General features: G+C 25.3%; 1 protein-coding gene across 2 annotated transcripts in view; it reads right to left on the bottom strand.

Moving 5' to 3' along the window:
- Window positions 1-11,707, bottom strand: part of LOC135929884 (Kv channel-interacting protein 2-like) — a 32,920-nt gene extending 21,213 nt beyond the window's left edge. Inside the window, exon 1 of one of the 2 annotated variants that reach the window (XM_065466619.1) lies at window positions 1,397-1,537. In XM_065466619.1, coding sequence (XP_065322691.1) covers window positions 1,397-1,448 — 52 coding nt within the window. In that variant the 5' untranslated portion in view covers window positions 1,449-1,537. Of the gene's footprint in view, window positions 1-1,396; window positions 1,538-11,560 lie in introns of those variants that run through there. The other variant, XM_065466618.1, reaches the window with a different exon arrangement.
- Window positions 11,708-12,746: the final 1,039 nt, after the last annotated feature.

A 12,746-nucleotide genomic window follows, 5' to 3' on the forward strand; every position in this document is an offset into this window, starting at 1 on the left:
GCTTACATTTCCGGTTAAAATCAGATTTTTAAATTTAAAAAAAAAACGCGCTCAAAAAATGATTTAAAGTTGAAAAAAAATAACAGATTGCCGGGAAAAAAACACGTTGACCGCTAATAAATTATTAACTCATGATTTTGATAAAAATTACAAGAATTATCTAAGTTAAACATAATCTTACTTTTTTTTTGCTAAAACTAATATAATATAACAGACGGTAAAATGTTTTTATTTTTAAAGTCAAAAAATTCTTGATAAAATTAGGCAATTGTCTACGTTGGGCCAAAATCTTGATCTCAAAGATGCCTAGATTAGACACGTTTAAAAGTATACTTATGCTTAACGTCTATCTGTTTTTTCTGGCAACGTGTCATTACCAGAATTGCATTCCTTATCATATGAATCGAAGACAATCTTACGATTAAATTTTGAGTCAATTTATAATTTATATGAAAAAATCTATGGAAAAAACTAAGAAAAATTATATAAAATTCAGAAGTTCACGACAAAATTATCTAAAATTCATAGAGGATAGTATTCAAAACATATGATGTGATATATTTCCGGTAAAAATCAAATTTTTAAATTTAAAATATAACGGACTCAAAAAAAAATTATTTAAAGTTTAAAAAAAGTATTAACTTATATGTATAGTAAAGAATATACCTTATAAAAAAAATGCTGATTATTAATACTATGAGGTTGTTACAACTATATTTTTGAAATTTAGCTAATCTTTCTTCCAAGTTGGAGTTAGCCGTTTTCAACATTAGTTTGAGAATCTAGAAAATATGGAATTTATTATTTATTTTTTTTTGTATTATTACAATTAGAAATAATATAAATAAATATTAATTTTCATTATATTTTTATAATTTTTTTTGAAATTTTATTAGATCAAATAAATTCCCAATTTAAATTTGAATGTGTGCTTAATGTAGCAATTTCCTAAATTATAAAACTTTTTTTTTGTAGGGGTTATAGCGGCTGAAACTATTGAGCAGGCATGCACCAAGAATAGTAACGCTTGAAAGAAAAGGAATTGAGATAATAATTTTATCAATAATGTTAATCTTTTCTTTTTTTTAAATTTTATTTATCATTTTATTAATTAATTTATAAAATTCATTTTACGCAAAAAATAAAAAAAATCGATGTTATAAAAAAAGGTTAATTATCAATTTTTAAGTAATATAGAACCACTGATATCGGTCAAGAATTAATAGTATCGGCCGACACTTCATGTTACCTGTTAGTAGCGGCCCAAAAGTATCTGTATCAGCGGAATTTCTGTGATTCAAATTTAAAAATGGTCATATCGACTCAAAATTAAAAGATAAATCCCACAATATGCTGAATAAAAAAAAAATGTTTTAAAGAAAAGTGGAAGACTTACCGTTCTTCTTAGCTTGGAATCTTTTGAACCAAGAAAACATTCTTCGAAGCATGCAAAATTGTTCATGGATTTAAATATATACAAAAATAAAATTATTATCTAATCTTTTTTATTTTTAAAAAATTAAAATTAAAATTAAAATTATACAAAAAAAAATCTCTCTTTTCTGTTTAATTTTTTTTTCAATTATAAAATGAGAATATTTAATGATGTGGCAATAATTAAATGTTTATTTTAATTTTATAAAACACTTATAAATATTTTATATAATAAAATTATATATTATTATTATTATCTATCTGTTATAAAGAAATATAAGAAGGATAAAATTATATAACCAAAAAAATTTAAGTTATATCAATATTATATTTTATATAATATAATATAATATAATAAAATGATATTAATTCATCAAGTCGAAAAGTAATTTCCCAAACATATCTCCTCAAATGTATAATATATTAAAAATATGTGAAAATATCGCAATTAATATTTATTAATAAAAATAATAAAATTTTCTATACAAAAATTCTAACATAATTAATGTCATAATTATGTGGCATAATATTTTTACCTTTACCATTTTGTATGTATGGAAAATCTAATGTAAATGAAAAACATGACACCTAATTTTTTGTTTTGACGAATTGTTTTTTATATATACGCTTTAAATATTATATTAATTAGTTATAAATATAATTAGAGTTTGAAACCGGAAGTTAGGAACAGTAAGCATAACATGGACCCTTCTTTTAAGATTTACAGGAATCAGAACCGGAAGTAGAAGCTCATCTAAAAAATTTCCCAAGAGCTGGTGGAGTTTTTATTTATTTATACTTCTTAAGAAAAATTATTCTTAAAAATTTATTAAGGAAAATAAAATAATTTTTTAGAAGATTTTCTGAGGAGGGCGTTAAAAGGGTCAAATCCAGGAAATTATTTTTTTATTATATAAATTAAAGGCTGACTTGACTGAGTCAGAGAGAATATAACCCTGCTGAAGCAATCTGAGGGATCCAAGTTAAGTCAGATTTGACTTGGAATGCCTTAGGCCTCTAAACTAGATATTAGATCTTCAAGAACTCCAAGAAAGAAGGTAGGTTTTAAATTAAGTTTAAAATAACTGCTATAAAAATCATGAATTTCATGTATACACTCTTCTTCTCTATATAATATACTCACTTTATTCGTGAGTTCAAACATTTTTAGCTTAAAAAAAAATAAATTGAACAGAAGAAATTATATATAAAAGGTTTATTTTTTTTTTTTAAATATTAAATATTATTTTTTTTTTTTAAACCAAAAGTTATATAAAAATCTAATAAGTATAAAAACGAAAATCTTAAATTAATTAAAATATTAATTTTTTTTAACAATTTGAATTATGTTGAATAAAAATTATTTTCAATTAATTATCATTTTTTGGTAATTTTATTAATAAAAAACGAATGTAAATTTTACCAGTCTATATATCTTTTTTCTTATATTGATTATATTATTTATACTTGAAATTCTCAATTTTTTCGCCATTCATTTTGGTGTAAGTTTTATGGGAAAAAGTTTACGCTACGTTAATAGTAAACGCGATTCGCTCAAGCGATAATTGTTCGCGACGTAATTTTACAAAGTGAGGCCATATGTATAATTTATATATAATGAATATTTTATTTGTTCAAATTTATTTGGCTTCGCACAAGAAAGAAAGAAAATAATGATATGCTGATTCGTCAAAATTTCCTATGATTGATTTGGGTGGTTAATTTTTGAATTTATCTTCCTTCTCATCCAATCATAAGATTTTCCTTTCATACGAATCTTTTTAAATATACCTCCAGTAAGCGTAGCCCAGAGCAGGGATATGTATAGTGAGACAACCCACCCCCCCCTACCTATAAAAAAATTGTAAATTATTGTATTAAATATTTTTTTGGAAAAAAATATTCTTAAAAGGTTTTATATGTATAATTTAGAAATAGCAATAAATAAATATTTGATCAAGAATTTCGAGAGATATATAATCACGATTGGGGCTAAATGAAAATGATTTTGAGATTCGTAACGGTAAAACATGTCGTTACAATATAAGGAATTGCTTCGATTGAAAAATTAGTTACAAAATAATCGTCTCTACATTACTACTTTTATAGATGTATTCTTATCCCAAAAAAACCAATAAACGATTAGCTTAATTCATGACTATCTAATTTAACAAGTAGTTATTACCTCGCAATCCTTCTAATATACTATAGATAAAAAAAAATCAAATGTCTGCACTTAATTCTATTCAGGGCGTTAAAGTATCTTAAGGGGTCAATAAATTTCTTAATTTAAATTTTGGTATGAAATGATACTATCTTTCTTTCTTTCTTTCTTTCTTCTCTTTCTTTCTTCTTTCTTTCTTTCTTTCTTTCTTCTTTCTTTCTTTCTTTCTTTCTTTCTTTCTTTCTTTCTTGATTTATATGGAAGTCATATGACCGATAAAAAGATACCTCGAGGAAAAATCAAATATTGTATCCAATGTATTTTGAATACTTTTTACTAAAATTTCAGGGAATTTTAAATATAATTTTATTACCGGAAATATTTCTATTAAATATATATTAAAAAAATATATACAAATCGGTTTATTTATATGATGAAAATTCAACCTCTCACTTATTCGTTATTAAAGGAGTTTGTTAATGCTTATATTTGTTTTACTTATTTTAAAGCCAAAAATCTATATTTAAAGAATTAATTAAGATTAAGATTAAGATTAAACATTCAACATTTTATAAATATTTATATATTATATTATATTATATTTTTTTTTTATCAATCATTTTAAGGAATTCTCATGTTCTATAGGAGGAATAAGAAGTGAAGTATTTATTATGAATAACATTTTTTTTTAATTTTTAGAATATATTATGATTGATAATAAGTATTACCAGTGAGAATATATTGTGATCAAGTAAAAGTTTTTTTTTAAATTATTGACATATCCAAACTTATTTTAGCTTGAAAAACCACTAGATTATCAATGAAGAAATCATTTTTACCTCAAATGAAAGTCGATTTTAGCAAAAAAAATAGGCTAAATCAGAAATTTAGTAAAAATGGAAGAAGCCTGGAGATTTCGTCAATAGAATATTAAAGCTTTGTGTCATCATTTGGCAAAATCTCTAAGCATTTAGAAAATATTATTAAGGTTTTTTTTTAGCAACATCGCAGGCAGAGTTGGGCAGGTCCTCCGGAAAAGGGAGATACAGATACCAGATTCTTTTCAGAATAAAGGATTCTTAGATACAAGCTATCTTACTGTCAAAAAAGACACTGAGTACAAGATACAAAAGGATTCTCGTATCTTGTATCTTAGATACAAATATTCGCGGTACTGCCTCAACTCCGACTACAGGCACGACAATAAAATAAGCCCAGCATAAATCCTTCAACATAAAAATTATAAATAAGGGAACCACTCTTATCATGTGAATATGCAATTTTTTCAACTCGAGAATTTTTTCCCTCTAAACCTTAGTATATTTAAATTAATTTTAAGATCCCCTTTCTCCCATATTATAGGAACGCGGCTGTTAATAAGAGATAAATTCAAAAAAGAATTTAATAAAATTTAAAAAATTTATTTTATAAATTTATTTTAAAATATACAAAAAGGAGTTTAAAAAAAACGCGAATATTATTTTAATAGTTTAAAAATTAATTCCAACAATCCAATCCATTAAATCTTCAATAAAAAATTTTTTTGTTAATGTTTGCCATGCAATTTTTTTTTTAATCTACTTCTTCTTATACTAAAAAAAAAATTTGTAAAAATTTATTTCTATCATTATAAGTGCGAACATATTGAACGTTTAGTGAATCTGATGGGTGATGAAGCCCGAATGCGTTTCAAAACGCAAATAAAAAAAACTAAACGCAAATAAAAAACGTAAACGCAAATAAAAAACGTAAACGCAAATAAAAAACGTAAACGCAAATAAAAAACGTAAACGCAAATAAAAAACGTAAACGCAAATAAAAAACGTAAACGCAACTAAGCTTAAATTTGAATCGTTAATTTTTATCTATTTTTTAAATATGAAACGTCTAAATTTAAAAGCAAAAAAACAAAAAAATTCTGTCCAATTTAAACGAACGCATTTAAAAATGGATTATTAGCGTTTTGAAAAGCTGCGTCTTGAAACGTTTCAAATTTGTGCGCACTATTAAGGCTGGAAAAAAAAACTTGTTTTTTATTTGTTTTTTTTTATAAATATTCAAAAATTAAACAGTTTTATATTTTAATGAAATAATTACCAAAATTAGCCGTGGCCAAGGCAAATCGAATGTTATAGTATCGTTTAAATGATAATATTTATATATAATTTTAATTTTAATTTATAAAATTGATTTAGAAATCGAAAAAAATGAGATAAATTTTTTTTCTTCCTTTTTAGAAAACTATTATTTTCCCCTCCGAAAAAAGTTTTGAAAAAGAAAGCAAACAAATTTAGAAATTATAAACATAAATGACCGAAAATTCATATTTTGGGCAAAATATCGAGGATTAGTTAATCATTGTTTTGGCTAAAATCTTGATGAAAATCATCTAGATTCTTAACTCAGCTACTCGGAATATTGTCAAAATCTGAGAACAAATTCAATTATATATATCAATTTTCAAAAAAAGCCTATCTCTTTTTTCTTCAAAAGATGGACAGTGCATCTCATCCTTGATAATTTGGATACTCGTCTTGATTTGGTCAAAAAATACTGGTTTCTAAGAGACTAGTGTTATTTTTTTTGCTATATATATTAAACCTTTTTTAAGGTTACGACAAAAATAGTATTGGCTGTTTCTGTTTCAGCTAGAGTTTGTTAAACGGCTTGTGGTCAGAAAATCATTGGCCATGCCTCAAGATTTCGTTAAAAGATGTTCAAACCCTTTGTGCCACCTCCTATGAGCGAAAATCTTAAGGCTTGCATAATATTTATCCTAATTAAATAATGAGTTAGCCGTTTTTTAAAAAACTCAAAATAAGCTGTTTAGACCATTTAACAACACTAGTTTCAACCGAGAGTTTAAGCCGAAAGAAAGAAAGAAATGAAAGAAAGAAAGAAATGAAAGAAAGAAAAAAATGAAAGAAAGAAAGAAATGAAAGAATAGAAAGAAATGAAAGAAAGAAAGAAAGAAATGAAAGAAAGAAAGAAAGAAATGAAAGAAAGAAAGAATTGAAAGAAAGAAAGAAATTAAAGAAATAAAGAAATGAAAGAAAGAAATGAAAGAAAGAAATGAAAGAAAGAAATGAAAGAAAGAAATGAAAGAAAGAAATGAAAGAAAGAAATGAAAGAAAGAAATGAAAGAAAGAAATGAAAGAAAGAAATGAAAGAAAGAAAGAAATGAAAGAAAGAAAGAAAGAAAGAAAGAAAGAAAGAAAGAAAGAAAGAAAGAAAGAAAGAAAGAAAGAAAGAAAGAAAGAAAGAAAGAAAGAAAGAAAGAAAGAAAGAAAGAAAGAAAGAAAGAAAGAAAGAAAGAAAGAAAGAAAGAAAGAAAGAAAGAAAGAAAGAAAGAAAGAAAGAAAGAAAGAAAGAAAAAAAGAAAAGTACATTAGTGTCTAAGTTTTATTGATTATTATTACATATACTTTAGTTAAAATTTGTCACAATAATTATTTTTCTTTCGTTTTTTGTTTGGATATAAATTTGATTTTTTCTTCTGTATGAATAAATCTACTTAAATATTATAAATTAAATTATTATTTTTTTACCCGTGAGAAATGTTTTTTAAATTTAAAAATTTATCTATAAATATTCCTATTTTTAGAAGGAGGAAGGAAGGAAGGAAGGAAGGAAGGGAAATAGTCATTTAATCCTAACAGAGTTATCATGAGAGAATATATGGAATGAAGCTGTAGAGAAAGAATGATCATGTTTTCCAGACAAGGTTTTTTTTTAAAAAAAAGAAAGAAGAAGATAAAACGATAATAAATTTGCCGTTACTAGGATGATTTATTTTTTGAATTTCTATTCGTCTATTTATAATCACGTGACCTGACAAATTTGAACAAGTATAGCTCAAGAAAATTTGCCGTTACTAGGCTGATTTATTTTTTGAATTTCTATTCCGTCCATTTATAATCACGTGACCTGCCAAATTTGCACAGGTGCGTTAATAAAAGTGAATAAATTTTTGATCTAAAAACCATTTTTTAATATTTGTAGATATCCTAACTCCATAACCTCAGACCATATCTTTCTAGATCTTTTTGATTCCTACTCTTTACTTAGGATGCTCCTTTAATTTTAACTATTATTCATCCAATTACAAAAAAAAGTTCCTTTAGTTCAACCTTTCCCCGATTTGAGCAATAATTTTGCAAGTTTAAGATGATAAATTAAAACTAGAGCTTATACAAGATTTACATGCAGGAACTGATAAAAACGATTAAAATCTTCGATATTTATTTTTATTTTAATGATAAATAGAACTAGCCCCTAAGTTAGATGTCTTACTATTGGCCTAAATGATAATAGGAAAATTGTGATTGGCCAATTTTTTGTTAAAGTTCACACTATACATGGATACACTCACGTTGATTGGTAGGAAAAAATATCTATCATGTATATTGTAAACCCTAAGCTACCGTTAAAATTGAACTTTAAAAAAAACAGATGTATATTTTGTATATTTTCAACCAATCATGTCTCAAAAGTGCGATGATATGTATATGTTATGGACCAATTACATTTGCTAATCGAATGCTAATATAATAAATCAAAATATTTTAAGAGATTTACATGGATCCTGGTCATAAAATCAAAACAAATAATGACTGCAATTATAAAGAAATTTTTATTTGCATTATCTTCTTTTCCTAAATCTTACACTTGCAGGCGATTATAATGAGAAGTAAAAAATATAAGTTAGCTGAAAGAACCCAAAATATTGGCAGTTTTTAAATTTCTAGTAAGAGGTGAGTTTTCTAAATTTGATAGATTATCCTGCTCTGGAACAATGGCACACAAATAGATACAAAATTACTTAAGGCTGACTTATCCCTTTATTTAAATATGCGCAGAATCAGCTGATGACACGTTATCATTGGTTTCCTGTGTATAAATAGATTTATAATTAAAAATGTTTAAATCCTATATAAACTCCAAAGAAGTCGTGTCACAAACTAATTCGCCATTTTGATCTTTGAATGAATGAAACGAACAGGGTTATACGTGATACATGTCATTGGTAGTGATCCAACCAACTCCTATATCTCAAAGAATTTGCAGCTGGAATCACGGCTGAACTGGATTGGGCTCCACGTGATGTGTCATGTAATTCTATTAATAATTTAATTATACCAGTGGAAATATAGCAATGCTGAGTTTTACCATATCCCATCTTGATAATTGTTTTTTTTTCCTTTACCAACATAATTTGTGTATTTTTATTTGTTTTAAATTCTTTTTCAAAATAATTGATTTATAAATTAAAAAATTCATTTTTTAATTTAAAATTTGTAGGTACGAATCAAATGACATATAATAAAACATAGACTGACGATGCATTTTGAATGGTGCATTCGAAAGCGTCGTTGAAATGCAAATCAGCTGGAGCCGCCATTTTGGTAACCGATTTAAATTGATGACTTACTTCCAGCCATAAGGAATAAATTGGGCCTATCGTGTAAAAATTTAATAATGATATGGGTAATCAAAACAGGCGTTCCTCCAGCTGTTTTCATTGATGTATACTTTGAATGAATGCGTCGTCATAGCTATCATTATATGTCATTGGTATTTGTGTTAGCCGACAATCAAAAATGTCGCTAACATTTTGGTTATAAAATTCTAATTTTTCGGATTAGATTAGACATTGCCATAGTTTCGGATACGATATTTAACTATGATCATTTTCTATCTTGGGAAGGAGTAGCGACTAGAAGTATGTTATGATTTTTTTAAATGAATATTATTTTAATATTCGATAAATTATCAAAAGAGTTTTAATTTGAAAATTTTGCAAAAAAATGAATATACTTATATAAAATTTTCAAAAACTTTTTATTAAAAAGGATGTGTCCAAAAATATCAAAATATTAAATTCTCAAAATTTCGAAACTTTAAAAACGAAAATAAATAAAATAAGCTATTTTTAAATATAAAAATAAGAATACATGTCCAAAACAATAATATACTAGAAAATTTTTTAGTAGAGGTCTGCAATGGTAAGGGTTTTAACGCTGACACCTGCCAATATTTTAATAAAAATTTGTTGAAAGTTTGAACACTTAGAATTTATTTTTACAAAAAGAGATTTTGGACATAGCCTTATAACGCGCACAAATTGAGCGTTTGCGTTTTGCCGTGCTATTTTAATATGAATCGAGATAATTTTTAAAATGAAATGGAGTTTTATTCGCGTGGATCAGGAAAAGATGTCAGCATGACATTTATCACTAAAATATAAAAGAAGGAGGAAAAGCAGAGAAAAAAAATATATCACGGATATATATATTGAAAGACAATTATTCTCTGAGTATGTTACACTGAAAGGTTATCTAGCAACATCTCAGTTCCTCAATCATACAAGGAACGAAAAGAACAGCATTCTAGCATATTCTTAGCATGATTTATGAATGATATCAATCCTAAAGTTACAAATTGTCTAATTTGTAACAAAACAAAATTGATACATGAGGATAGGTTATTTCTCACCTTATTAAGGGTAATAAATATTTATTAATCTTATATTTATTTCCTAAAAAGATATTCAATAACTGGCATACCTTTCTCTCGATTATCATATACTAGTTCACGGATCCAAGTCCTGTGCTGCAATACATAGTTAAATCAGTATTTTCTGTATATATCCAAATTGTAATCCTCGCCCCCAGAGAATGGTAGGGGGAAATAGGAGGGGACCGTGTGGCCTGGGGTTAACTGACCTTATTTTTCTTTCTAATACCGAGTTGAGTCTTCTTTAGTTTATATTTAGAAATGTATAATTATCGTGTAATATTTAGTGGCAGCTTTATATACAAATACACTATGTAAGTGTAAATGTATATTATTTTTATAAACGCGAAAAATAATGGCAAAATATAATTAATTAATGAACCTGATAATTTGTGGAAAGGAAAAAAAAAAGGGAAAAACAAAAAAAATAGACGATATCAAAAATAAAAAAAAATCGATATTTCCAAAAAAAAAACAAATTTAGACGGGACAAGATTATTTTATTTTTAACATAATAAATTACAATTTATATATGAAATTAACATTATAATATAATTAAAATCTTTTCTAAATTTAAAATACATGTTTTTTTTATATAAAAATTCGTTTTTTATAATTTTTATACAAGGTCTTTAATACATTTAGTTAGGATTTACAGCCATAGAAGTTCTTTTCTTTAGAAATTACTAAGGATTTTTTGGTGGTTTTTGTTAGATAGTAAAAACTAACCCATCCCCTTTATGCTCTTTTTTTTTTTAAAATGCAAATCCTATTTCCGGCTTTAGTGATTATAGAATTTTAAAAAAGGATGATGATTATCTCGACTCTGTTAATAAGGAAAAAAAAAAAAATTTCGAAAAAAGTTAAAATCTTAAAATTAATTTAGCTTTTCGGACGTTATCGGTTTCATTTTTTATGCGTGTTTTTTTTAAATATATAATATAACATCGTAAATTATCCTAATATTACGAAAGTAATATAATATTTATTTTGAAATGCGGGGGGTTAAGGCTATACACAATTTTCTTAGGCCTAGATGGGTTATTTCGATCCCATTTTTAATATGGCGGGCGCCATTTAATATAAATTGAGAATAGGGTTAGGATATCTGACAAATTTAAAAAGGATTTCGGTTTCTAGAATGTTTAATAGAAAGAGTTCTGGTTTCAACTTCTATAGTTGTGCCTGCTTTGATCTGTTGATTCCAATCTTTGCCTAAAAAGTATTTGTTGATCAACTTGTGTATCATATTTCAAAAAAAAAAAACAAGGGAACAACATTGATTCATAAGATATATCTTTCGGAGTTAGGTCAGTTCGGCCCGGCCCAAACTAGCCCCGTAAAAATCTTGACAAGGTATTTCGGCTCGGCTTATAGATTTCCGGCCCGTGCTGTCCCGGTCCGCTATTTTTTTTATAAATAAATAAAATAAAACATGGATTCTACCTTTGGCCTTCCGCTTCGTGGTCAATCTTTTAGTGGAATTGGAAAATCCGTTGTTGTATATTGGAAGCGATGAAATATTGATGCCCATTTGTAAAGAAGAGAAACAAAAACTAAAATTTTATATTAACCTAAACATATTTATTTTATTTTTTTAAATTATATAATTTAAAAAAAAAAGATATTTATCAAAATTTAAAATTATTAATATAATATTTTATATTATTTTATTTTAAATAAAATTAAAGAAAATAAATTCTTGAAAATAAAAAATGAACGTTTAAAATTGTAAATAAAAAAAAAACTTTCAGGATAAATTTTATTTTTATATTCCTATGGGAAATAAAAAAAAAATTAGCTCTTGTTTTTTAAAAAAAAACAAAAAGTAAACATTATTTTGTTTTTTTCAAAATAAAAAACATTTTTTTTTATAGTGAGAATTGAGATTTGGGATGACTTTTTTCAATTTGGCAATTTTTGCAAAAGGGAATTTAAAACGCTTTTGAAATAGCCTATAAAAATTAAAAAAGGATTTAAAATTTAATTGTTTCAAAGAAGGAAAATCCAAATATTTTATTATTGGATTAGAATTTAAAATCAAATAAGACCATAATTATATATTCTTTTATTTTATTTTAATTAAATAAAATATAATAATAAAATTCCCTTTATTGATTCGTAATTTTGAGCTTTTCTTTTGAAGTTTATGTTATTATGTCATTTAATTGCCTAAAATAAAATGTGCTTAATTTCTTTATCGATAAATCTCTATTTAAAGTCATTTTTATTATTGTTGTAAATGTAAAGATTAATCTATTTCCCATATTATAAATTCCCAATAATAAAAATAATGTGGGGCTTTGATTGATTTTATTAATAAAACCCTAACAAATTTCAAATTATAAATATTCATTTCTTTCTTTCTTTCTTTCTTTCTTTCTTTCTTTCTTTCTTTCTTTCTTTCTTTCTTTCTTTCTTTCTTTCTTTCTTTCTTTCTTTCTTTCTTTCTTTCTTTCTTTCTTTATATTTTTATTTAAAAAAAATTTTTTTTTTTTTAGTTAATAAAATTTTAAGCATTATTATTATTATATATTAGAGACCGGCAGGGGCTCTAAGCCCGGCTCGGGCTGGATACACGGACCGGGTCAAATATTGGAAATCGCCATTATTAGCTATAAAAATAAAAAAT

Source organism: Gordionus sp. m RMFG-2023, chromosome 5 (assembly GCF_954871325.1).
Source record: "Gordionus sp. m RMFG-2023 chromosome 5, tfGorSpeb1-WG-v2, whole genome shotgun sequence".
Lineage (NCBI taxonomy): Eukaryota > Metazoa > Nematomorpha > Gordioida > Chordodea > Parachordodidae > Gordionus > Gordionus sp. m RMFG-2023.